Source organism: Petromyzon marinus, chromosome 36 (genome assembly GCF_048934315.1).
Source record: "Petromyzon marinus isolate PM22_M1 ecotype Great Lakes invasive population chromosome 36, UKy_Petmar_22M1.pri1.0, whole genome shotgun sequence".
Classification (NCBI taxonomy): domain Eukaryota; kingdom Metazoa; phylum Chordata; class Hyperoartia; order Petromyzontiformes; family Petromyzontidae; genus Petromyzon; species Petromyzon marinus.
In genome coordinates, this window is record NC_133702.1 from 11761360 (window position 1) to 11788307 (window position 26948).

The following is a 26948-nucleotide window of genomic DNA, read 5'->3' on the forward strand; positions in this document are numbered from 1 at the left end:
CACATCACAGCGCAATTGTTACCCCCCGCGCACCCCCCACCGCGTCGCCCCCCTGCCACCCCCTTGCTCGGCTGGCTTCAATTATAATTTAACACTTCATTAGGATCCAGGCCGTAATTGGCTCTGAGCACAGCACAGGAGCGCACCGCCGGGCGGGGGTGGGGCAGCTGCCGCGACGCTTAAGACAACACCACAAAGCGCAGACCTCATCTGGCCTCTTGAACGAGTCTCTTCCACACGAGTCGAGTCCACACGTTACGCGGTGCACACAAAAGCCGCCCCCCCCACCTCAAGATCCCCCCCTGTATCTCCCCCCTCTTCCACCCGCACCGCGCAGCTGCCGCCGCTCCTTTCCCGGTGCCTCCCTCTCCGTGGCACGCAAGCAAGCGAGGGAGCGTACAGGGAGACGGAGGGAGGGGAGTCGAGGAAGGGGTGAGGGGTAGACGAGGGCAGGAAAGAGGCGACGTCACGCTGCGCGAGCATTTCCACAGAGTTACCGCGCTCGCGGGGAACGGGCCGAGACGCACGCGGGACGCACGCCGCCACCAACGCTCCGTAAGCTCCTGCTGCTGTCGCTGACGTTGTTTTTGCTGTCATCGCTGTTTTGGTGGTGGTGTTGCTGTTGTCAGTGTTATTCTCACGTCGCAAGCGGCCGAGAGGAAACTCGCAAAACTCGACCCGTACGCCGGTACCGCATCTAACGGACGACGGGTACAGCAGGTACGCACGCAGGTACGCACGCAGGGACTCGGGTCCGCACGCACACGCATGGGTACGCAGGCTCGCCATACTTGCCGACCTACACCGATTCGAGAGGTAGGCTGAACCCTTTAATTGCAAACCAGATTTGCAAAGCTGATAGAAACGGGTCGACAAAGTTTTTGGTAGAAAAAAAATGTGATGTAATTTTCGCTTTGAAAATGGGCAGCCTGTCGCTAAAACTCGGGAGAGGTCGCCACGTATGGCACGCGAGTCTGCAGGTATGCATTGCACGTACGCACACCCCCCCAGGTGCTACCCGTCCTGCCCACCCCCCCAGCAGCGAGGAGATAGCAGCGGCGGCGTCCCCGCATCACCCGAGGCGCTGGTGATTAAAACCGAGACGCAGAGAAACTGGAGAACGTTATAATTGCCGTGTTTGGCGCCAGAGTGCAAAAACTTGCGTTTTGCCAATTAAGGTTGTGGTGGTTAAGTTCCGCTTGTTAGCAGTGCACCACCTTGTGTCGAACACGGTTCGGGAGAAAGTGATGTTACGGGAACAGATTCCCAAGTGGATTTTGAGGCGCGCCATTCGGGGGTGGGGGGATAACCGACGCAAAGAGCAGTTTGCGCGGTCAATGGCGATCGGACCGAGACCGTCACACAAACCTGCGGCGCTCGAGAACCTGGTTCAACCTTGATTGGGGCGGCCCAAACCGAGATTCAAACAGAGCATCTCAACAGTGCCGGCTAGGTAAAAACTAGAAACTAGTTTTTTTTTATTTTACCTGGTAAGGCCCACCGAGGGATATCGCTTTTTTCCAGAAGCAAACTGGCCACAAATGATGGACAAATGAAGCGGCTTAGCACGTGTACATTTACAGCAGCCAAATACTCTAAACGCGTGTTTCTAATTGTGGAGGGAAAAAAACCGGAGGACATGGAGAAAAATCTACGCGACCACGGGGAGAGAGAGAGACACCGCAAACTCCAAACATACAAGCAGGCGTCAGGGTCGGGATTGAACCCACGATCTCCCATCGAAAAACTAAAGTTCTTCGAAGGGAGGGGGGGCGAGGCGCGCCGACTAATCTCTGCATGAGTTAAAAAATGTCGTGGTAAGAATCTTGCGGTAAGAGAATACTAACAAAGCAGGGCTTTAGTGAAAGCCTGCAGATTTGCAACCCTTATCAGATTATGTGCCTTACAAATCTGGAGAAACAAGACCCCATTTATTCAGTTTTTTTTTTCTCCCAGAAGCCAGAGTTATATGTGAACCCAACAGGGCACCACCGAACGCAAACACAACTGGAAATTACGGGAGGGACGAATAAACATCGCCGAAAATATTCGGCACCGACCGGACGATCCGCCCGCCGCACGACGCCAGCAGCTCAACAGAGTTGTCGCGATGCCAATTGGTGCGCTGCAGTGAATGGTAGCGCCCCTAGTGGCTGCAGCAGGGCTGACATTAACCCATTTATTGATGGTAACAATTTACAGCACCTTGTTAATCCGCTGTTGGCCAAAGGCCTCCCCCCCCCCCCCGCCGTTTTGGTCACGGGGGTTGTTCAACCGTACTTCACCGCGCCGGTCAGTGCGAATCGGTGATGCAGAGACTGGTGCCAGGACCGCTCCAGACAACGCCCACCGAACCGCCATTTGGCCGTGGCCAGGAATCGTACCCTCTCGCGTCGAGACGCTCAACATCGGCAAAAGCCACGGGGATTCCCAGGCGCGACTGGGGAATCGCCAGCTCCACAACATGGCGGGCATGAGCCAGCGCATGGGTCTCATAACTCAAACGGCGAGAAAAGCTCCGGAATTTTTTTTTATCTCGTTTATTTTGTTTACAATCGAAATGCCGTGCCGGGTTTGAGCACGCAAATCCGCCCACTTCCTGTTGGTCGCCGAGCGAGCGAGGGGCTCGGTGCTAAAGCCGTGCTCGTAGTGGTGGTGGTGGTGGGCTCGAAAAAATATGCTCTCGCGCCCCCCCCCCCAAAACCACCCCCACCCCACCAACCAGACCATGCCTCCGAGCAAATCCCTCCTTCGCGAGCTCTCTCGCTCGACGCTGTCATGCAAACCTCCCCGGCGCAAGGCAAGTCCCGTCTTGAACGGCCCAGGCGCACGTTCGCGTCGGCTGCCAAAGATTACAACGGAGCTGCTCGTGAGCGCTAGCGCCGCTGAAGGGCCGGAACGACAGGGGCGGGGGAATAACACAAACAGCGCAGAGAGAGCGGGGACAGAGAGGGGAAATGCCACGGAATACACAAGCACGGAGAGAAGAGAGGCTACACTCGAATTTGTACGCCAAACGAAGGAGGACGACAGATACCCGGTTAGACCCACAGCAGACCGTTGGGGGTCTGAGTCCTGTTAAGTGAGCGCATATTAAGGAACGGAGAAGATGCGCAGCTGTCCATTGCCTTACGATGTTTTTTTACGCGCCGAGATGCTCATCATATTAAGGCTGAGTCTACCCGAGAGAGGCCAAAATCCGGTTCAGATATTTGCCATTCGTTTTCGGAATCGCCGGGATTTGTAGCGCAGTATGTGAACCACTCCACCACTGTTCCACTCGCACACACCCACTCTCACACACAGATCCCCCCCCACAGCCTGAATCGACTGTTGGGGCACACGAAGGGGGTGAGTGGCCACCATCACGCCCGGCCACCTTTGCCTCCCTAGTGGCGATGTTTACACACCACACTAGGTACTCAAAGGCTAGAGGAGGCCCAGTCGATCTAGGGGGGCCCACGACTGGCTCAGAAATTCGTTTCTGGTGTTGGTCGTGAGCGGGAATCGAACTCGGGCGGCCAGGTTCGTAGTGCAGCACCCATCCCCACCCACACACAAATATACCAACACACACACACCAAGTTGTTGAGTGTGGTGAGCTGGAATCAGGGTCCCAGGGTAAGGTGAGTGGGGTGAGCAAGGTGAGCGAGGTGAATGAGGTGAGCAGGATGAGGTTAAGTAGGGCTAAGCGAGGTGAGTGGAGCGAGAAAGGTGAGAGAGGTGAGCGGGGTAAGTGAGATACACGGGGTGAGCGGAGTGAGCAGGGGAGTGGGGTTACCAAGGTGAATGGGATAAAACAAGGTGAGCGGGCTGAATGGGGTGAGCAGGGTGAATGGAGTGAGTGGGGTGAGCGAGCTGAACAGGGCGAGCTGAGTGAGCTGAGTGAGCGAGGTGAACTGGGTGAGCTGAGCAAGCGGGGTGAGTGGGGTGAGGGGGGGTGAGGGGGGGTGAGCGTGGTTCAGGATAGCTGGCAGGCTGCGGCACGTAGAGGCAGACGCGTGCTGTGTCGCGCCTCTTGGCTCCAACACTCAGAGCACAACCATGCGGGAGCAGCGAGGACACGCGCACGCATGCACAAAGACCCCCCGTGTAGCCTTAACAGAATGTTGGGGCAAGTGCTCTTAGCAAGTAGCATCTATGAAGGCCGGCATGGCACACAAGGTGGTGGGTGGCCAGCACCACTATGCCTGGCCGTCTTTGTCTCCCCAGTGGGGGATTGTTTACACACCGCACCAGGTACTCATTTGAGGCCGAGTCGACCTAGGGGGAGGGGGGGTCCAGGACCGGTTAATTTAATAGTCACTGGTGTTGGCCATGAACAGGAATTGAACTCGATCTTGCCGAGTTCGTAGCGCAGCACGCTAAAAGCTACACTACCGCTCGCCACATTCACATACACACGCGCGCACGCACAGACACGCACATCCACTCGCACCTCCCGGGAGATCCAATTAAAATAGCTCAGCAGCTTAATAATCGACTGCACAAATTACGCTCGCTCGCATCACACACGAATGGCTTTTCGGCCAGCGAGGTCGCTCATGCAGGGGGCACTCCGAGGGTGAGGGGGGGGAGCGGGGGGGGGGGTTTCGAGCCCCCCTCCCCCTGGCCCCTCCCCCCTACTCCAGCACCGCAGCATTCCATCTCCAAGAATGAAGCACCTGATAATAATGCAGCTGCTGCTTCCAAGCGCCATTGTGGTCGGGGCCGCTCGGATAGTCTCTCTGTGCGTCTCTCCTCTCTCTTCTCTCCAGTTACATCCCGCTATCCTAACATGGGAGATCCGCAGATTGTCGTCAACCAGAATAAGAGGAAAATAAAACAAAAGTAAAACCAGATGACGATGCGAACTCGCGGCTCTGCGCCGCCCTGCCGTGCCCCTCCCCCTCCCTCAGACCGTCGAGGACCTTCGCCCCCCCCAACATGGTTGCAGCACGAGCGGGCCCCGCGTGGCTGTTGACGGCCGCGTTCCTCCTCACCCTCGCGGCCACGGCGGCCTTGAGCACCGGCGCGGGGCGGCGGCAGCAGCAGCAGCAGCGCTGGAGCAGCCCGGCGGTGCCGCGCCGGCCGCGCCAACCGCAATTCTTTCTGGATTTCGCGGCGGCGGACGAGGCCCTGGAACTCTCTGGGGATGGCACAGACTCGGGGTATTTGCCCGGGGGCTCGGGCTACCCCGGGATACGTCCGCCGGTGGCGCCCAAACCACCGGCGGCGCCCAAACCACCGGCGGCGCCCAAACCACCGACCTCCCCCGTGGCGCCCCCTCAGCCCCCCTCCGTGGGGTGCCCCTTCGGTTGCCAGTGCAGCCTGCGTGTGGTGCAGTGCTCCGATCTTGGTGAGCGCGACGGAATTCTCGTTCGCGCCCCCCCCCCCCCCCCCCCCCGTCGGTGTCCTCGCCGCTCCTCATCCGCCTAATCGCTTGCATTTTTCGAAAAACTTTCAATCAACTTTGACTTAAAGCTGTCGTGACTGCAGGAATTCATATTCTTTGGGTCTTTCGGTAAAGTCCACGTAGATAGGTTCAAAGAAAATTTTAAAAAACTACGACGTTTCGATCGCCACGCAAGCGGTCGTCATCGGGAAAAGTCTTCCCGATGACGCCTGCTTGCGTTACAATCGAAACGTCATAATTTTTTGTTATTTTCTTGGATCCTATCAACGTGAATTTACCGAAAGACCCAAAGAATACTTTCAATAAATGCGAGTGAAAAAAATTCGAATACGATGTTCCGCTCCGTGGGAAGTCGCTCTTCCTCTGATGCTGCTCCGACTGTCTGGAATTCCTTTTGTCCTGTCAACCACCTCGCCTGGTATACAGGAGGTCGTGGGTTCAATCCCGACGCTGATGCCTACTGTATATTTGGAGTTTGTGTCTCACGCTCTCCTAGGTCGCGTGGATTTTTCTTCGGGTCCTCTGGTTTTTACTTCCACATTTAGAATCAACACCATGTGTTACAAGAAATATCCACACAAGCTATCGTTTGTGGCCAGGTTGCTTCTGAAAAAGAGATATATACACAGCTCAGTGGGCCTTACCTGGTCAAATAAAATTAGTTTAGTCTTTTTGTTTTTACTGCTGAGACCTTTCAGGCTCGACACCTTCCACAACTCCCCCCCCCCCAACCCCCGTGACCTGCGACCTCTTTCGCGCCGACCCCAGGCCTCAAGTCGGTGCCGGCCGGCATCCCGAAGGACGCGCGGATGGTCGACCTCCAGAGCAACAAGATCACAGAGATCAAGCAAGACGACTTCAAGGGCCTGGCCCAGCTGCATGTGAGCAGCAGCAGCAACAGAACAATCAGGATAATAATGACGACGACGGTTTGATATTGAGGGCCAGAACTCCTTCATGCCGTGGAGTCTCGCAGTGCTTTACGCGCAATTAAGCGATTTACGTCTCACTGTCTCAGTTCAAACCATTTTGAATGGGCACCCACAGAGCCAGCTGTCCCCTGTGGGCACAAGGTAACTCGGCGGCTGGCTTGAGAACGAGCATAGGTCCTGCCAGTAGGATGGGAGGGTGGAGGGGATGATTGCTGTTGCGTGTAATCTCAACAGAGTCAGTCGCGGTGCAATTTTTAATAAATGGCAAAAGGTTGGGAGCCCTAACGTCCACCATGAAGTGGATGGCGTGGAGTAATTTTACGGTTAACATACCGGCAGTAATGACCAGGGCGGCCTGGTCATTATCGAACCTCTGCAACAAGTAGTGGGAGGGCGCACTTCCATTGGGCCACACATCACCGTGCCAAACACGTAAATATTTTTTCGGTTTCCTCCACGTCGAGTCGCACAACGCAGCTTCGCACTTCGTCCAGACTCGGCTGTCCTTCGGTGAGTTAGCGTTCAGAGTATTTGGCTGCTATAAACTTCCACACGATGAGTCACTTTTGTTGAGCTATCAATTGGGGTCAGGTCGCTTCTGAAAAAGAGCAACACAGCTCAGTGGGCCTTACCTGGTAAAATTAAAATAGTTTAGTTTTAGTAATTTATTCATCCCCCCCACCGCTACAGACGGGCGTCGCTAACGCACTCATCACCCTTGCGACCCTTGCAGGCGCTGTTCCTGGTGAACAACCTCATAGCGAAGATACACCCCAAGGCGTTTGCGCCCATGGTGAGCCTGGACAAGCTCTACATCTCCCACAACCGCCTCACGGAGGTCCCCACGGGGCTACCGCCCTCGCTCATCGAGCTGCGGGTCCACGAGAACTTAATCAAGCGCGTGCCCAAAGACACGTTCATCAACAATGGGCAGCTCCACGTCATCGGTGAGAGAGCGAGAGCATCGCAAGCGTGCGCGCAGTTCGCTCGGGATTCGCCGTAGATTTTCGGGGGTTTGCCCGCGCAGTGATCTGCGTCGAATCTGCGCCATTAAGGAACCCTGGCCCAACCGACGCGGCCAAACTAATGAATTGTCAAGCGTTTCACAACAGGCTGGTAATTATTATTACTATTCATTATTGTTGCCGGAGTGAGATGAATATCGCAAGTTGCATAACGATCCTCACAAAATGTGGCAATTAGATACGCGACGTTCCACTTGAAACGAGGTCAACCGTATTAGGTAAAGATCGGGAGAGTCAGAGGAACGATGCAGGAAGCCAGACAAAACTCGATTCGCCGATGAGGTGAAACGATACTATCCGTCGCATTGTTAAACGTTTGTGCGCGTGACAGTTAATTAGATTAGCTGCATTGAGTGGTGGAGGGTTCCTAATGACCCAAACCAGGGTTCGGCAACCTGCGGCTACGGAGTCCCATGGAGCTCTTTAAGGGCTGCTATAATATAGGGTAAAAAGCACCGTCCGCGATAACGTGCGAGATGCGTACGCAGGCCGAACAAAGACTGAGGCGTGTTGGGAGCATCTAGAAGCATCCCAATTCCTCGTATGATGATGATGATGCTGCTACACCGAGGCAGCCGTGACAACCGCTTATTCCTACTCGCGCGACATAGTCCTGGTTGCTCGATCGCATTACATCCAATTAAATCCGCGTTATAAAAAAAAGTGTTCCCTAATACATTAATCATCGCGTTATATCCACTTCGCATTATAAAAACAATGCGCAGCGTTACCGAATTCAGAAAAAATGGCTCTTTCTTGTTACTTTGGTTGCAGACCCCCGACCCAGATCATTACGCGGCCGAACCCCAACATCCAATTACGAATCGGAACATTGGCTGCGAGTGTACGTGTCGAGCGTTCATTTCGTCACCTGAAATGAGGTGGCCAGATTGTGCACCAGTGCCATGGTTAAAATTTTGCCAAGTCTGAATTACTCACAAATTAGAGCAATGGGTTTACGCACGGCACCGATGATCGCCCCCCACACCCGCCCCCCACACCACCAGACTACTGGCAGACTCATACCCATTCACCTGGTACGCAGGAGGTCATGGGTTCGATCCCAACACTGACGCCTGCTGTATATTTGGAGTTTGCGTGTCTCTCTCCCTGTGGTCGCGTAGATTTTTCTCCGGGTCCTCCAGTTTTTCCCCCCCCACATTTAAAATCAACATAACACGTGACAGCTGCTTTAAATGTTCCACATCGTAAGCCATTTCGTCGAGATATCATTTGTGGCATTCTATGAAAGCTTCGTTAGCCGACAAGGGGCCTTACCTGGTAAAATACAAATTTAGTATGGAGAGTTTAGTAAATCGTCATCAGCGGGTGGGCAAGCGTCTTCTAATCTGCCGCGCGATTCGTTCCCGCCTCCTCCACGCCAGAGCTGGGCAAGAACCCGCTACCAAGCTCGGGCATCGAGGTGGGCGCCTTCAACGGCCTGGACAAGCTCACCTACATCCGCATCTCCTACTCCAAGCTCACGCAGCTGCCCAAGGGTGAGCGCGGAGGTGCCGGCAACGCCGCCGCACGGGCACAGCGGCGTCGGTCGTGGTCGTGTGGGTGAGGTGGGGTGGGAGGCAGTTGTGCGGGAGGGGCAGATGATGATGATAAGCTTTGATGCATTCCTCAAAAAAACTTTTTACACGTTTCTTCAATGCACTTTGAGGCTTTTGCTCGGTATTTTTTTTGTTCCGCATTCTTATCCACTGCTGGATGACAGCCTCGCTGCCTCCCAACGATCCCGGGAAACTTACGAACCACTTTTCACGGCGACTCGAGCTAAAACCATCGCTCCATTTGCGCGCTGAACCCACGCTTTTGTTTAACACACAGAGACAGAGAGCGGGCGGGGCTGCAGGATAGAGGCAGGGTGAGCGGGGTGGGGTGGCTTGGCATGGCTCGCGGTTGCAAAGCCGACCCATGTGTCGCCGTGACGACACCGCCGGTCGCGGGACGCTCTGCCAGGAGGCCCCCGAAGTCAGACTCTAATCTGGTGCCCGGCGTGCCGAGGGGCTTTCCGCCGCGGGACGACGCGTGGAGTCTGCCGATGGCGCCCCCTGTGCGCGTGGGCTAATGGCCCGGTCGGCCGCACAAGAAAAAAATTATTTGGGTTCCGCAGGAGATGCGAGGTGGCCCGGATGTCTCAGAGGTCAGAGCGCTGAGCAAGCACCGCCGAGTGCCTGTAATTAAACCGTGCCCTCGAGCTCAGCGAGTTGATGGTCTCAGCGACAACAATTTCTGCACAAAAACTCCATCCCAGCAAAAGTTGATTTTTGCACTCAATTTGGTCAAATTTCAGCTCTGAGAATGAAAACATCAGTTTGACTGTCATGGTGACGAACATCAATCTCTGTGATAGAGCGGGGTGGGAGAGTACTGCCCCCTACTGTGTGGACCAGAGGTCACTTCAAGGGATCTCGTAAGGTAGCTGCGTGGCATCCGAGCGCATCTCGTGCTGCGAGGTCGACAGCGCAACCGGGACGAAGGTGGTGCAAGCTCTGCAACTGTCCGGAAGGGCTTGCACTGGGCCACATTGGTCTACTCTTCATCTGTGCCCACAGAGCTGCCAAACTCCCTGCTGGAGCTGCACCTGGAGGGAAATGAGATCGTTGCCATTGAGGATGAAGACCTCTTCGGGTACCCGTACCTCTTCCGGTGAGCGCCGTAGCATTTACATCACCACGTCCACGTGAAGCGCAGCCTAACGCAGCCGAGCGCGCATCGTCAACACCGTCACCGTCATCACTTCCCACCCCCTCCACCCACACTTCAAACCGCGTGCGGTCAATTTCCCACCACCATCGTATTTGTTTAGCCACAAAGATGCTGTGATACAACCCGGGAGAGCCTCGCCGAGTCTCAAGAGGGTCCTGTTGCATTGGCATTTATCACGTGTGTGTGTGTGTGATTGCATTGCCTCTATGTGTGCGTGCATGCATGAATCGGTCCTGGACCTCCCTTGTGTCGACTCAGCCTCAAATCCAGTACCTGGTGCGGTGTGTAAAATATCACCACGAGGGAGACAAAAGCGACCGGGCATGGTGCTGGCCACCCATAGGAGCACCTTCAGAGTTTCTGACTAACAGCACTTGCCCCAAAAGTCTGTTAAGGCTATATGAGGGACTGGTCTTTGTGCCGTATGTAAGTCGGGGTGAGCCGTGGCGCAGAAGTTAGTGCACTGCGCCGTGAACCCTTGTGAACCGAATTCGATTTCCAATCAGAAGCCAACATTGGTGATGGATATCTGTGCGTGTACACCCGCGTACACCCGCGTACACCCGCGTGCACACCCGTGTGCGTGCATGTGCTGTGCGTGCACACCCGTGTAGACCCGTGTAGACCCGTGTAGACCCGTGTAGACCCGTGTAGACCCGTGTAGACCCGTGTAGACCCGTGTAGACCCGTGTGGCGTGCGTGTGGCGTGCGTGTGCAACTCAGACTGGGCTTGAGCTACAACAAGATCACAGAGGTGCAGAATGGCAGCCTCGCCGTGAGCGGCAACCTGCGCGAGCTTCACCTGGATAACAACCTCCTGGTCAGCGTGCCGCCGGGCCTGTCCAAGCTCCGCAGCCTCAACGTGCGTGCAAAGCAACCACCGCCATGACCATTGCAACACCGCCATCGCAACGCAACCACCACAAAGACAGAACACACCACTAACAGATACAAATAAATTACACTACCAGCAGACAACACCGCCAACGCAACACAAATTGGCAACGCAAACCGTCAAACACACACTGCAAATGCAGAATAAACCACTAATGCAGCATAAACCAACAGGAAAGCATTCGACCACCAAAGCAATGCACACACGCACCACACCAGAAATGCAACACGCACCGGATTTAGAAAGACTTACGCAAGCCAAGCCGAGTCGCTCTCTCACCGGCGGTCAGTCGCCTCTCCTCACCACTCTCCAGTCGCTACTACAATTGCACCGCTCGATTCCTCCACCCGTGCCGAGGATTCGGTCACTCTCGTACCGTCTCGCGTCGGCTCAGCGCTCCGACACGGCCACTGTGAACCCATTGAGCCACGGGGGGGCCCACATACCTGGGCACCACGATGGCTGGGAGATGTTAACTACCTCGCCTGGTATACAGGAGGTCGTGGGTTCGAACCCGACCCTGACGATGCCTATTGTATATTTGGAGTTTGCACGTCTCACTCTCCCCGTGGTCGTGTGGATTTTTCTCTGGGTCCTCCACACGTAGAATCAATATCAGGCGTTTAGAGTATTTGGCTGCAATACATTTCCATGTGATGATAAGCCACTTCGTTGAGCTATAATTTGAGGCCAGCTCACTTCTGAAAAAGAGCTACATAGCTCAGTGGGCCTTATCTGGTAAAATAAAAAAGTGTCATAATTGGTTATAGTTAGTTCCCCCGTGCCATGTGATCCCGCACAGGTGGTCTACCTGCACAGCAACAAGATCAAGGAGGTGAAGCCCACCGACTTCTGCCCAACGGTGTTCAGCCCCAAGCGCGCCCAGTATGCCGGCATCTCGCTCTACGACAACCCCGTCAAGTACTGGGAGGTCCCACCCAGCGTCTTCCGCTGCGTCCACAACCACAACGCAATCCACTTTGGCAGCAACTACCGCAAATAGCCGCCGCGGCCTGCGCGGGCCGCATTTACACTCGCCGGGTAATCCGGCAACCCAAGCGGACACTTACACGGGGACAACTAGACAGCCGGTTAGCCAGTCCCCTAGCCCGCCAGGTACACAGCCAACCACAGTCTTGCAGCCAACCAAACAGACGCTTACAAAGCCAGCTCGCCTGCTAGCTTGCTAACCAGCCAAAGAGACATACAAAGCCAGCCAGCCAGCTGAACATATACTTACATAGCTAGTCAGCCAGCCTGCTAACCCGCTAGCCTGGAAGCCAGCTAGTCTTCTGGCTAACTAACCAGCTACACTTACACATCCAGCCAGCCCACTAGCCAGGCCACCAGCCAGCCAAAGAGACTGATAGAGCCAGCCAGCGAGCCAGCCCATGCGCACCACCCATGCCTGTCGAGCGCCGCGAGCACGAGCGCCCAAGTCGGTTAAATCGAAGCGTCCGTTTTGAAAGAAACAAAACAAAATCATTCCAATATTCGCTAAAAGTCTGAGAAAGGCGGTAGTCACCGCATCGCGCGCTCTCAGATGCGCTTCTGCAGCTGTCTGGAACACTCTTCCTTCCGATATTAGGAAACCACTGGAGCCACGCACTTTTAAAATCTACATTGAAAACGAATTTCTTTAGAACTGCTTTGTGTGTGTTAGTTTGTTGTCCTTCTCCCGCACTCTCCGATTAGCGTGATTGGCTACGTACGGTGCGAGAGAAGTTCAACACACACACGTACAAAGTGATGTAAAGGGGAAGCGTAGCAGGCACAGCTGTTAACCAGTGCTCATGGCACCAACTCCCGCGTCAAGTTTCACACCGCACCGGTAAAGTCAACCATTACCTTGCAGTCCCCTGGCCACTGTATGCCAACGTCACCGGCCACTGTGTGCCAACGTCACCGTCCGCAGTGGAAACCTTGCCCGCCAAGTCACTGAATTGGGAAACGCACAGCGATCGTCATCCGCTTTGTTTGGTTCGAACACCCGGCAGGACCCTCCTGACACCCGACGAGGCTTTCCTGGGATAAAGAGAATAACAATAAATCATAATACCATGAGTAAATTTTCCTAAATGCTGTATGGTATTTAACAGCTAACCAATCGGGCAAGCATTCGCTACACCCTTACATTTTAACGGCCGCGTTACTTTGAACTCCCCTGCGAACACTCGGTCCAAGAAAAAAACCGAGGAGGGGGGGCAGTCTTGCAAACCCGTGAAAGCTTCTCCGCGAGAATCCTTTGCGAAGCACCGACCATTCTTCAAAGTCAAGAACACACTTTTCCAAATCGAATGCAAACTAAACAAATAGCGGCCCCCCCCTCGTGGGGTCTCCCCCGAAGGTCACATGACCGGCTCCATCCTCCTCCACGCGTGTGTCAAATGTTTTTCCGCCTCGCGATCTCAAAGCGGCGTGGCACCGTCGCTCTGCGTGGTGTACGCGCTGTTCCACGCCGACTTGAAATCGCCGTACATTAAAACAGGGTTCCGGTACGCGCGTAAGTAAAGTAAAAAAAAACAACAAAGTCGGTGGCCGACAACTTTCCCGGACTCGCCGCGGACGACAGCCGTACGAAGGACTCGCGCGTTCGGTCGATGCGTGAAACGAGCTCCATTATGGTGGAGCTCGTATGGAGCGCTGCGCAGACCTGGCTGCCCTTGGCCTGCCAAGTGAAGCGACCACCCCCCGCCACTACCCCCCCCCCCCCCCCCCCAGCTGCGCGCTCGCTGGAAACGCAACGATAAACTGATTCCAAGTAATATCGGTCCTCGCGCTCATGACACGCGTGCATGCACTCGCGCTAAACGCGAGCGTCAGAATCCATCGCGAACAAATTACGGAAACGATATGTGAAGAATGAGGATGCTGTGGCAATGCGCTGATAGGGGGAAAAATGGAGAGAACAAAAAACGGCACAAAAACCCCCAATGGGACCCAAAGGAGGTGACACGAACGGGACGGTCGACATTAAGAAAAAAAGCGATTGACAAAAATAACTTAAACTGCAAAAAAATAACCATTTGCGGACATCGCCACCCCCCACCGCTAGCGGCAGACTCACGCCCACGTTTAGGCCGGCGATGCGTTCACACCGTGTGCCGGCACAAAGACAGCTGTCATCATCCCAGTCTCCCCCGCCTGCCCCCCAGGCTCAACAACAAAAACCACAACAGTGGGACATCGTAATGGTTGAGATGAGATGTGGTGAAAAATAAGAATAGGTTTTACCCCTTTTCTGGCAAAAAGGGTAAAGCCTATTCTTATTTTTCATAGTTTTGGATAATGGCGAAAGGTGCCGTAGATATGGGATGCGGTGATGTAATGCGAGCGCATCCCATATAGGCAAAACCCCTAAATCCTTCCGGGTGAGGGACACAAAACCTTGGTGATTCTACGACATGAACTGTGACCACAAACTGTGACAATCCCGTCGCAGATCGCCACACTGGCTTCACGCCCAGGGCTATCACGATTACCGCGTGATAATTAATTAACAATTTGCATCCTGATGATGTGTGGCACCCCTTAGTGGCCGCAGGGTTAACGGTAATCGAGGACGCTTGTCAAAACGCCGAATCAAAAGACCACTCGATTCCTGTTCACGCAATACCGCGCGCGCACCGAGTGTGCGATAACTGTTTCTTCTATCGTTTAATCCCAACGTGCGCTATCGGCATCACGAGATGGAGGACCCATTTCTGAAAGCTCGCAGGGCAGTGCATCGCCACCTGTGCTCGCTGCAACCCAGCTGCCCGGCACTCCACTCATTGTGAGTGTCACTCCTCCGCCCTCCGCTATCGGCATAATGAGATGAAGGACCCACTTCAGAAAGCTAGCAGGGCAGTGCATCATCACCCCTCTCATGTTGGAGAAAAGCCCGTGGAAGCGGATGTTGCAGAGCTACCTCTGAGATCCCTTCAGAAATGGCCACCAGACACAGCAGGGGGCAGCACTTTCCCAGCCGCTTGGCGTACAAGAGTGAGTTTTTTTCGTATGACATCAAAGCCACATGCAGTCTGTATCTCATATGACGCGGCAGCAGTTCCCTTCCTGAAGAACACCGCGTTTTGGACAAAAATAAATATATAAATATGGGGTGTAAAGCACAGTCCACGATACCATGTGAGATGCGAACGCAGGCCGAACAGACTGAGGCGCCGTGGGTAGCACCTAGAAGCATCCAGAAGCATCCCAGTGCCTTGTGTGACGCTAAGCCGGAGGCAGCCGTGCGACCGCTTATTCCTACACGCGCGGCGGAGTTCCGTTCATTCGATCGCGTTACATCCAATTCGCATCCACTTTTTCACAAAAAATGTGTTCCCTAAATAAATTGACCATCGCGTCATATCCGATTCGCGTTTTACGAAAACAACGTGCATTTGTAGGGGAACGGACCGTATTTAATTTTCAGAGCTGGATTTTTTTTTTATCAAATTAAGTGCAGCAACCGGGCAGAGACCAATGGGCTCGCTGCGCTCGAGAGCCCAAGCTTAATGGCAGGCGGCGCTGGAACCCCCCGAAGGGGATGCGAACCCAGGTCTGTCAGCGGTGCCGAGCCTCATGAGCTCACAGACCCCCAGAAGAGTGCACCGTCTCTTTTAATCCAGGAAGCCGCCGCGGAAAAATAATAAAAATCACACCCGGGTTTTATTTACGAACGCTTAAGACACCGGCGCTGCTTTGCTAACACAGCGATGTAAAAAAACGCTTGCGCTCGGGTTAATAGCGAGCCGTCAATTTTGTGTTCATACGATGACCGTGTGGCGCCGGCGGGGGGGGGGGGGAGCAAACAAACAAACCCCCACCCACAACATTCAGCCGATGGAGATGACAGAGAATAATCGATCCATAAAATGGTGATTTAAAAATGCTGTTTATATACCAATGATGTACAATGGAAAATACGCAAACATCCACAAGTGCACAAACAAAGACAAAGATCCCCCCGTGTAGCCTTAACAGACTGTTGGGGCAAGTGCTGTTAAGCGAGCACCTATGAATGCCTGAACGGTACACGAGGGGGTGGGTGGCCAGCACCACGCCCAGCTGCCTTTTTCTCCACAGTGGCGATGTTTACACACCGCACCAGGTACTCATTTGATGCCGAGTCTTCCTAGGGGATGCCCAGGACCGGTTCACATAATCGTCACTGGTGTTGGCCACGAGCGGGAATCGAACACGGGTCGCCGGATTCATAACGCAGTGTGCTAACCGCTACCCCATAAGTGCACGCCCCCCATCGCGCCCATGTAACATTACAGACTTGTAGGGACAATTGCAGTTGGAGAACACCTATTAAGGCCGGCACAGCACATGATGGGGTGGTGTAGTCAGCGCCACGCTGAGCCTACGAGCGTGGTGCTGATGTTTACAGATAGCGCCGAGTATTCATTTGAGGCCGAGTTGACCAAAGGGAGGCCCCTAGGACCAGTCCAGATGTCGCTCGCCACTTATATTAGCTGCGGCCGGGTAGCAAACCCAGATGGCCGGGGTTCATAGGGCTGTGCTCCAATAACCACACCGCCACCGCTCCCCAAAAACAACAGCGATCATTTGCCGCGAAGTGACGGTGATGTCACCACAGTGCTTGCGCCAGGCTAGGTGCGCTTTGAGGCCGGTATGTGAAGCGTCGAAGGTTCGCTGGCAGGAGGTCACGGAACAGACCCAGGGGTGCCATTGGTTGACCGACTGAGATGGCTGGCAGGTGCACCACCTGTGCTATCTGCAATTTAGCTGCCCGGCACTCTCCTTGTTGTGAGCGTCGCTCCTCCACCCAGTAGAGTCCTTGACGAGCCTCCTCCAGAGGCTGATCTTGACACCGCTAGTACGACTCATATGCAAAACCACTCAGCTCCACATCCTCTAAATACATCAGCCCACCTCTTCTCTATCCCGTGCTCACGCCTATTTAACTCTCTCTATCCAGCCAAAACAGAAGCTGTTTGGGCATGCGTGGCTGGGCATGCGTGGCTGGGCATGCAGGCTACATGATCCAGCCAACGCAGTCTCGCCGACTGTAGCTCACTGATGGGACTGGGTCCACTCCCAACACAAACACGCACGCACACAAACAGTTTGTCTGCACCTGTGTGTCCGAAAAGCCCTCCCATCCACCCAGTGCGTCTGTCAGGCACAATATCGCCAGGTTCACTGTAGAGCTGAACGATTTGGGGAAAATATCTAATTGCGATTTTTCTGACAGATATTGCGATTTCATTTGCGATAAAACACATTTTAAGTCAAACTTCAGTTCAATATTCAGTGTAATAGATTTAAAACATGTGATGGAGCATTACCACATGATACCATCAAAATAGGAACTGTTCTATATATTCTAACTTAAAAGTATAAGTTGAATTGCTTCCAACATGTATTTATTAAAATGTTTGAATTGAAATAGAACAATCAAACATAGAACAATTGTTAAAATGTTTTAATTTAAATAGAAAAATCAAACATAGAACAATTGTTAAGTTAAATAAAGTTATAATAATAAATAATAAACCAATTCCAATAAGTAAAAAAAAATCGCAGCCTTTGCGATTTGCTAATCGCATCATTTCAAATTACGATTTGAAATCGAGTAATCGTTCAGCCCTAGTTCACTGTCACCACCCCCGTGCCCGCTGTTGCGGTTGCTGCCCTCGAAGCGCAATCGCACGGCAGGGTGCAGGCCATCAGCCAGGGCAAGAACAGGACAATCAAATAACTTGCGTCAAAGGCGCATTGGCAGGAGGTCATGGGGCAGATGCAGGAGCCGTGGGTTGACTGACTGAGATGCCTCGCATAATGTACCACTTGTGCCCCCCCCTACTGTGCCAACTTGCGGGCAACCACGCATGCACATGCCTCCAAGCCACTTGTGTCACCGCAAGAGGCCCTTGCGGCGACAGAAAATTGGCCGAGCGAGCCGAAGTTATAAACGCAGCGTTGCTTCCAAGTTTAAATTATTCCCTTCTGGCACCCGATTGATACAATAGACGCTCGCAGCGACGGATAAATATCGTTTGCGGGCCACCGTTTTTCGAAGCGGAAGGCCGCCTGCGGCCGCGTAGCTTAAGGCAGTGGGCCGCGTGCGGCCCTCAGGCCGTAGGCCCAAGGACACGCCAGCCAGGGCAAGTCCTGGCAATTGTTACCTGCAACGCATTGGCTAGAGGTGCAATGACGCAGATAAACGACGATTCTTAAGCTTGCGATGCACGCACGGAATCCTGCCTGTGCTTCGGTATTAATGTTTTTCAATTTGTGTTTGCTGTAGTATATGTAATGGGTTTTAGAGATGGGCAAAGCATATTCCGTTGTGTAATTTACACACCAATTTTTCATAACTGGAGAAAATGTCATTTAGATATACATGGCTAATTAACTTACTGTGATTTAGATACAAATTCCGAATTATTTTTAGGGAGGTGTAACTTAGTTACAGATTACAAATGTAATGAAATTACACATGTTAATGACATGTACGGTGGATACTGCCGAGCTGCGATTGGGCTCTATTAAACTAAACACATTTGTGTTTTTAACCAGGTAAGGCCCCACTGAGCTATATAGCTGTTTTTCAGAAGCGACCTGGCCATAAATAACAGCTCATCCAAGCAGCTTATCACGTGGAAATTGAATGCAGCTAAATACTCCAAATGCCAGTTTCCAAATGTGGAGGGAAAAACCGAAGAATCCACACAACCACAGGGAGAGAAAGATACGCAAACTCCAAATAAACATGCGTCGTCAGGTCCACATCGAACCCACGACCTCCTGCGTACCAGGCGAGGTAGTTAACATCTCCTAGCCACCGTGGCGATATGTCCAGCTCGGTGCGTGGCTTGATAGGCAACGTCAGTACCGCTGCCCGTAGCAGGGCGCCACGATAACTCTCCGAGAGACGGCGCCATACCGAGCGACACTCTCGTGTGAAAATTGCGCGGCCTTTAGAAGGACTCGCCCTCGAGGAAACCCGCCACTTTGATCAAAGCGTTGCCAAAACCTTGCAGACTTAAAAGCACTCCTCTAAAGGACTCCGTTCAAAGATGCAGACCGCATTTCGCCGATAGCTGCCCCGCCCACGAGTGCACCGCGGATCAAATACTTTCCGAGGGAGGCCGGGATGCATCGCGGAACCCGCGCACTGCCCCGATATTTATCCCTCGTTAACGATAGAAAGTGAGCGCGCCGACCGTCGCCGGCGACTGCCGCCTTGAAACCCGCCCTGGTGTCGTCTTCGCGGCCTTTAAGACAGCGGTGCTGCCTCCTGCTGCTGCTGCGGCCGTGAGCACCCACCACGGGGGTATTATGACCGCGGCAGCAACCGCGCAGCCATAACCGCGCGGCCTTAACCGCGCCGCGGCAGCCTCATCCATCAAACGCTAGTTATGGGCTGTCTTGCACATTCCATTACAGCTTTACTGCAGAGAATTGCGTACGCGTTTTTTTTAAAGGGTACCATATTCTAGCGGAAACGGTGATTTTGTTTGTTTGTTTGTTTATGTGCCACGCCACGTCCACGCTTGCACCACGGGGGTAGGGGAGCGGGCGCCAAGCGAGCCGAGTTTACGAGGCGATGGGGGACAAGAAGAAGCAGACCCCGTTTGGTTTACGTGAAGTCGCATCCGCCTACGACCACATTCCGATTACTCACGAGAGCTCGTCTGTTCACTCTCGCCGCCCGCTTCCGTGCCGTCGAGCAACGTCGTGCGCCCTTGCTCATCGAAGCGCACCGTTACAATCTCGTCGTGTACCTCTCGCAATAAAGCTGGTGGTTGTCTCATCGCGCGTGTGTGTGTGCGTCCGCAACTTCCGTTCACTTATGGCAGCCACGATAACAACGGTGTAATTTAATTTACACAGGAAAGCCTCAGACCCGGTTGAAACTGAGGTGTGCAGAGAAAACCCACTACACATATGAAAAAGGGGGCTTACAGCCACAGCTCCCCCAGAGATAGATTTGAGAATCACTTGCTGTGCTGCCACCTGTTGGCCACCTTGCAGCCCAAGCCTATAACACCTGGTGTGTTCCCAGGCAGCCTCCCATCCATTCTACCCACCAGTAGGCATCTGAATATTCGATCGTTTGTGAATCCACTAATGAATCACAGGCGCGATCCAATTAAAGAATCGAATCTTGTCGATTTTGGTCAATGTTGTCCGACTCCAGTTGCAGCTCGCATCACTAGAACTCATAACAGACAAGGTATATAAAAAAGTATTAATTCTCACACGCGCAATTCAATTAATGTAATCGCAAGCGTATAGTTTGATTTTAATCGATGCCTCGTTATACACCCCTGCTAACCAAGCCGAAGGCTGCTGAACCTCCAAGCTCCAGCGAGATCGGGCACATTCAGGGGAGATTTAGTTACAGTATTCAAGTATGTTTGTGTGTGTACACGCGTCATGACATGCTTGCTACGTACGTGTTAACGTACGTCTTGCAAACGAGACGTCGGATCTCACGGGATTATCCAGGTGAAATATTTTATGAAAATTTTTTAGTTTCTTTTTTGAAGATTCGGCCATGTTCTCGTATCCGCTGCTCAACTGCGACGTTTCTCTTCGGGGGCTCCGTTTCTCTTTGGGGCTATATTTCTCTTCCTAATAAATACATTCCGCTGGACGGTGGTGGCAGCGAGGCAGTCCATGGCAGAGCAAACCGCAAGAGAGCCAGGAGCGAAGAAATGAAACCACGCAGTTAGCCGCACGCCGGGGATGAAAGGGACGTTTTAACGTAAAGATGGGTTATGTCTGTTGGCTTTTTATCGAGAATGATAAACACATAATCCAACGCACAAAAACATAAAAAAAAAATTTATTTTAGCAGCTGCTATTAACTAAATGCCAAATAAGGAGTCAAGCTGCTGATCAAAGCCACGTGTGTGCGCGCCCCTCCTTGATCTCGCGGGTTTGTAATGGAATATTAATAGGGACGTGCGAGTGTCTCACGAACGCTTTCACGGCCTACGAGACGGCTTTGCGGGGAGCACACGGGCACGTGCGCGGCAGCAGCGTAGCGACTCGCTACTCAACTTGAGTCACGCACCGACGAGGAGACGAGCGCGACACGTTCGCAGTCGCACACAAAGGTGTCGTGGACGGGCAGAGGGCACGGTGGAGGCAAGTGTCCGCATGCTTTAGCACGCCAAGGTGACGGCACCGTCCATTGGGAGCGGCAGCGTAGCGGTTAGCGCGCGCTGCGCTACGAACATGTACCCGAGTTCGATTCCCGCTCGTGGTCAACACCGTTGACGATTATCTGAACCGGTCCTGGGCCTCCCCTAGGTCGACTCGGCCTAAAATGAGTATCTGGTGCGGTGTGTAAATATTGCCACGATAGAGACAAAGGCGGCTGGGTGTGGTGTTGGCCACCCCCTGTGCCTTCCTCGGTGCTCGCTAACAGCATTTTCCCCAACAGTGTGTTAAGGCTATATGGGGGGATCTTTGTCTTGCACACGGTCCCAATATGACTCCACCAGCTCAGAAGGGATGAAAGATAATGAGGCTTCTATGTACCGTTGTTGGCAGGGTGGCAAAGGGTGGCACGCACTGCTAGCAGGGCGGCGTGGAAGTCACGCTCGCTCCTCGCAGCAAGAAGAGCCCTGACTCGGGTGCCTTTCTGTGTTGAGTTTATATGTTCTCGCCCTGTTCCGCGTGGGGTTCCTCTAAGATGACTACCATAGCTAAAGACACACACAGTGGTAACTGGTATTGGCGAAATAACCCAATGGTGAAAAATTACACTGCAAATTACTCGATTTGGATCACGCACAGCAGCAGCATTGCCCGCGACTGCGGAAACTGGGCAGGGACCCTCCTGAAACAGTCTTGAGACTCAGCGAGGCTTTCCTGGGTAAAGAAGTATATATAAAAAGCATATCTTCATCATGAATACGTCTCATCTGTGCTATATAGCTATCATTGGCTACTGCCGCCATGTGTGGCCAAGTCCCTTATGATGATGATATTAATCACAAGCATTCAACCGTTAACCACTCACTCTTCTCATACGCTTTACATTAAGTCTTCACAGGTAATGATGCACAAGCCTATACTTCACGCACATCAGGGCACTCGAATCAAAACGACGCTCGAGCAGCATTCAAGCGTCGTACCACTTGCCGCGTCTCGCGGGACGGAGCTCATTCGGGGAACGCATTTACGAGGGAGCCGCATTTCTAGGAACCGACTTTTTAAAAAAATACCAGGTAAGGAAGCAGGACAGCCACCAAAGCTGAAGCTGGAGGATGGGCTTCATGGCGTCGGAGATCTCATAGCTCCAGCGCCAGCACGGAGTCAGGACATACGGATTGACGGGACGCCGGGTGGATGGGCCAGGAGCGATCGTAAGCACATGCGATGGGTAACGATGCCGCGTGCCGTTGCCGAGTCCCGCGTGCAACGGGGTCGTGAGCGCTGCCGGTTGCCGGTGCCGCCTCGTGGCACCCAGACCTCCACCTCCACCCCCCCCCCCCCCCCCCGCAACCCCCGCCGAGAAGGAGAGCGGTCCGCTCGCCCCCAGGAAGCCGACTCACCTTGAAGTGCGCGAAGGTCTTCCGGCGGAGCGCGCACCAGCGGCTGTGCGACACGATGGTCCTGAGCAGCAACATCAGACTCTTCTCCTCTTCAGCCCTAACGCAGGTGGTAAGACAAATATCCACTGTAGAGCCTCAAAAGACTGACACTAAAACTAAACTTTTTATCTTAGTTTACCAGGTAACAAGGCCCACTGAGTTAAGTAGCTCTTCTATAGAAGCGGCCTGGCCACAAGTGATAACTCAACTAAGTGGCTTATCGTGTGGACATTTATAGCAGCCAAATACTCTAAATGCACGTTGATTCTAAATGTTGAGGGAAAAACCAGAGGACCTGGGAGAAAAATCCATGCGACCACGGGGAGAGAGACACGCACACTCCAAATATACAACAGGCGTCAGAGTCGGGATCGAACCCATGATCGCCTGTATAACAACTGAGGCAGTCAACATCTCACCACTGCGTGTTCTCACTCGTAAGCACTTTGTAGATTTATTTTTGTTTGCAATATTGCCTCCGGTACAAAGAGCGCCACAATGAGTCGGGCGTTCTATGCGGTCACAGCAAGGTCTGCCCGTAGATGCAACGTTGGCGGTCAAATGGCATGCACCGGTCGCTGGCCTGACGGACCCAGCTGGATTTGAACCCCTGGGCAAACACCTGGCTATGAACTTGATCAGGTCATCGGGGGCCGAGTCTACTGCCACGTCCAGCTGGGACACGGAAGCGGTTGTCTGCCCGTCCACCTGCCGGGAAGAAAGGTAAGGGGGGGGGGGGGGGGTCAGGGGGCAGGCATGGTTGTCGGCTTCATTGGGGTGGCAGCTCGCGAGCCTGCCCAATCAGAGCTTCTCTCGTTCTGTTGGTCGTTCTACTAATTTCCGCGGCATTTGCACTTCCACTACAACTATAGCAGCAGCAGCAACAGCAGCACAGTAGCAGTAAAATCACCACTAGCAGCATCTGCATCCCAGCAACAGGACCAAAGCAAAAAAATCACCACTAGCAACATCCCAGCAACGGCAGCAGCAACAGCACCATAGCAGTAGTATCACCAGCATCCGCATCCCAGCAATGGCAGCATATACAAGAAGCATCACCACCACCATCGATGGTAGCACCAGCATCACGAGCAACACCACCATAATAATTTCTGTACGTGCAACACCTTTATGTGCGTATGTTTGAACTTCGTTTGCACCGTTCGAAGCCAACCGTGCTAATCGGAGGTGCGATTGGCGTGGCTCTGTGGAACTAACCGTGGTTTCGTTGAGTTCGAACTCCAGCTGGAAAGAAAAGGAGAAGCACTCTCCGGAGAACAGGTGTCTCCCCACAGCGCCCTGCACACCTGCACCATACACCAGCGACACGGCTACACGGTCACGGTGAGCAGTTACCAGGGGCAGCGGGAGCCGGGGCCACGACTTCCTTTCGCAGCAATCGCGACTTCATTCAACACGGCCCGTGGCCACACTTCATAACGATGAGGTTTTTTTGGGTTAGATCGCGTAAATATAAATGTGTCGTTAAATCCGCCACCACTCGACAGAGCCAATTGGTAAGGTTTGTCACATAAACAAAACATGCCAATTAATTACAAGTTCATGGGACCTCCCTTGCCAGTATCCAAATATAAGAAAAGGTTTAACCCTTTCTGGCAATAAAACAGGTGTTAAGATGTTACAACACCAAACTGAAACCTTTTGCAAGGAATCATGTCCGCATTAACCACATATACTTGTGGTGAACATGCTCTCAATGTCCTGATAGTGGCATTGTCTTTGTACTGTTCGCCTTTTGGCATCCTCTGGTCTAACACTGTTGAGACAAGGCTCTAAAGAAAGCTGTCTCTGGTGTGGACCAATCAGTTTCAAAGACAATGTATATACTATCAGAGCACGTTTTTGGTTTGCAGCATGCGTGTGCGCGCATATGCATGGGTGCGTTCGTGCGAGCGCACGTGCACCGCACACGTCTGCGTACGCTACCCGTGTCCTTGCGCCAGGTGTAGTTGTGAAAGTGAATCCCGGTCAACTCGCTCAAGAACTCCAACCGGGACTCCAACCAGGAATGCCGAGTCTCCATGGTGGGGCCTTGCTGCTTCTCCTCATCCCACCGCTCCCCGGGGCCAGATTGCCGCGTCAGCACCTCCCTGCGGCGTAACGGTGATCGTCATCAACAACGTCGTCAACGTCGTGTGTGACATGCACGGCTGGGCTGAAGAAAAACGCGCGACAGGCAAACAAAAATTACGCGGTAAAAGTTACGCAAATTTTTGCCGAGGTTAAGAGGTAATATTTGTTTTTGCCGAGGTTAAGAGGGAATATTTTTTTTTATTGTAAAAACAAACCGCGATGAGCCCCAATTACAGCACGCCGCGCGGCTCACACAACAGAGGCTTCACAATTCACGGTAGGACAGTCCTGATGGCAACTGGAAACATGTAAAAGGAGGGGAGGTAAAAGGTTGGGGGAGAGGGCCCCATCATCCCCCCCCCAACCAAGTCAAGATGCTACATTAGGAAGAAGATGGAAATTAAAACGGTGATGGGGGGAATATAACCAACCTCATCAGCGAGGTCCTGTTTTGGAACACGTTCTGATGCAACCGTTCCATCCGAATCTCCGTAACACGTGGCCACGATGACTCCCATAACATAATCCAACATGAATGTAATTTCAGTATTTAGATTTTTTTTGCTACTAGGCGACTTACTCGAGAGAGAAAAACCGGCTATATTTATGTACGGGCAGCCCCAAAACATGGCACTAAAAAAACCCCGATAAAGCAAAATGGATAAAAGCCTTTTCGGGCCAAGGGGATGTGACACGCCATACGCCCACCTGCACGCGCCTCATTACGTGCGTCGTCATTTTCGTACATCGCTCGCCATGCCATGAGTGGCTTGCAAAATGCTCTCGAGTAATTAAGAGCGTGGTTATGAAGTCAGGTGAATTACAAACATACCCTGTAGAGCCTCAACAGACTGAGACCAGGTAACAAGGCCCACTGAGCTAAGGAGCTCTTTTTCAGAAGCGGCCTGGCCACAAATGATAACTCAACTAAGCGGCTTATCGCGTGGACATTTATAGCAGCAAAGTACTCTAAACGCACGTTGATTCTAAATGTGGAGGGAAAAACCGGAGGACCCGGGAGAAAAATGAACATGACCACGAGGAGAGAGACACGCACACTCCAAATATACAACAGGCATCAGGGTCATAAATGAGTACTGGTTTCGAGTCAATATACATAATCTCTGCGAAGACAAAGGCGGCCGGGCGTGGTTCTCACCACACCATCCCCATATGTGCTGCGTTGGCCTTCATAGGTGATGGCTCACAGCACTTACCACCCCAACAGCCTGTGTATGTGCAAGTGTGTGCACGTGTCAGTGGCGCAGCGGTTAGTCGCGCTGCACCACGAACCCGGCAACCCGAGTTGGATTCCCTCTCACGGCCAACTACCAGTGACAAATATCTGAACCGGTCCTGGGCCTCCCCTAGGTAGACTCAGCATCAAATAAGTACCTCGTGCAATGTGAAAACATCGCTACGAGAGAAACAAGGGCAGCCGGGCGTGGTGCTGGCCACACACCCTCTCGTCTGCCGTGCCGGACTTCATAGACGCTACTCGCTAACAACGCTTGTCACAACAGTCTGTTGAGGCTATACGGGGGATCTTTGTCTCCGTGTGCGCGCGTGTGTGCGTGTGAGCGCGTGAGTGTGCGCGAGTTGGCCTCACATGGCACGCGTGAGGGCGGCTCGCTGATCGGAGTCGGCGTCCCCCTGCCCCGCGTCGTTCTCTCGGCCCTCGCGTTCCAGCCTCGCGATCTCGCTCCTCAGCGCCGCCGCTTCCCGCTCCCACGCTGCCCTCGCTCGCTCCTCCATGGCGGGCCCTGTCGGTAGCAGTGCTGGGGAGGGGGGGGGGGAAGTAGAAGGACCACCAGCGGTGAGTCCTCAGCATCACGGCCCCACTTCCACCCACTAATGAAGCTGAAGTAGAAAAAAATAGGCACGACTTAATTAAAATTTAAGAATTGGCTTTTACCCAATTGCTGTATATTCCGACAAACGGGAAGGAGAGGGGTTGGTGACAGCTCGGCATTGCTTCCAGCAGTGGATTGATTATGGCTGATGATGGTGATCATTTCAACAAGAGCGTATGACCAAATCACCCAGAATGCTGTGCCCCATCTTGTTAGATCATCTTGGAAGCAAAGCAGGATTTTAACCCTGGGTAGTGCTTGATTTTTCAACAGGCTATTAAACTATTGCAACCATTTTTATTTTACTAGACGAGGCCCCGTGAGCTGTGTGGCTATTTTTCAGAAGCAACCCGGCCACAAATGGTAGCTCAACAGTGGCTTATCATGTGGAAATGTGTAGCAGCCAAATACTCTAAACGCATGTTGATTCTAAATAGAGGGGAAAAACCGGAGGAAAGGGAGAAAA

The 26948-nt window shown here is 53.1% G+C and overlaps 2 protein-coding genes across 4 annotated transcripts in view; one reads left to right on the top strand and one right to left on the bottom strand.

Moving 5' to 3' along the window:
- Positions 1-26948, bottom strand: part of CENPP (centromere protein P) — a 74015-nt gene that overhangs the window by 41049 nt on the left and 6018 nt on the right. Inside the window, exons 3-7 of the mRNA XM_076072127.1 lie at positions 26239-26407; positions 24483-24646; positions 23754-23842; positions 23158-23243; positions 22497-22593 (exon numbers count right to left, since the gene is read on the bottom strand). Coding sequence (XP_075928242.1) covers positions 22497-22593; positions 23158-23243; positions 23754-23842; positions 24483-24646; positions 26239-26384 — 582 coding nt within the window. The 5' untranslated portion in view covers positions 26385-26407. The remainder of the gene's footprint in view (positions 1-22496; positions 22594-23157; positions 23244-23753; positions 23843-24482; positions 24647-26238; positions 26408-26948) is intronic.
- On the top strand, positions 355-19738 carry LOC103091677 (biglycan). 3 transcript variants are annotated; one of them, XM_032966370.2, is made up of 8 exons: positions 355-732; positions 4899-5338; positions 6164-6276; positions 7061-7274; positions 8738-8851; positions 9917-10010; positions 10794-10932; positions 11768-19738. In XM_032966370.2, the coding sequence occupies exons 2-8, from the start codon at positions 4927-4929 to the stop codon at positions 11966-11968; spliced, it is 1287 nt and encodes a 428-aa protein (XP_032822261.2). In that variant the 5' UTR covers positions 355-732; positions 4899-4926; the 3' UTR covers positions 11969-19738. The 3 variants fall into 3 exon arrangements, with proteins under 3 accessions (XP_032822261.2, XP_032822263.2, XP_032822259.2); XM_032966372.2 differs by having other exon boundaries at positions 355-555; XM_032966368.2 differs by having other exon boundaries at positions 358-720.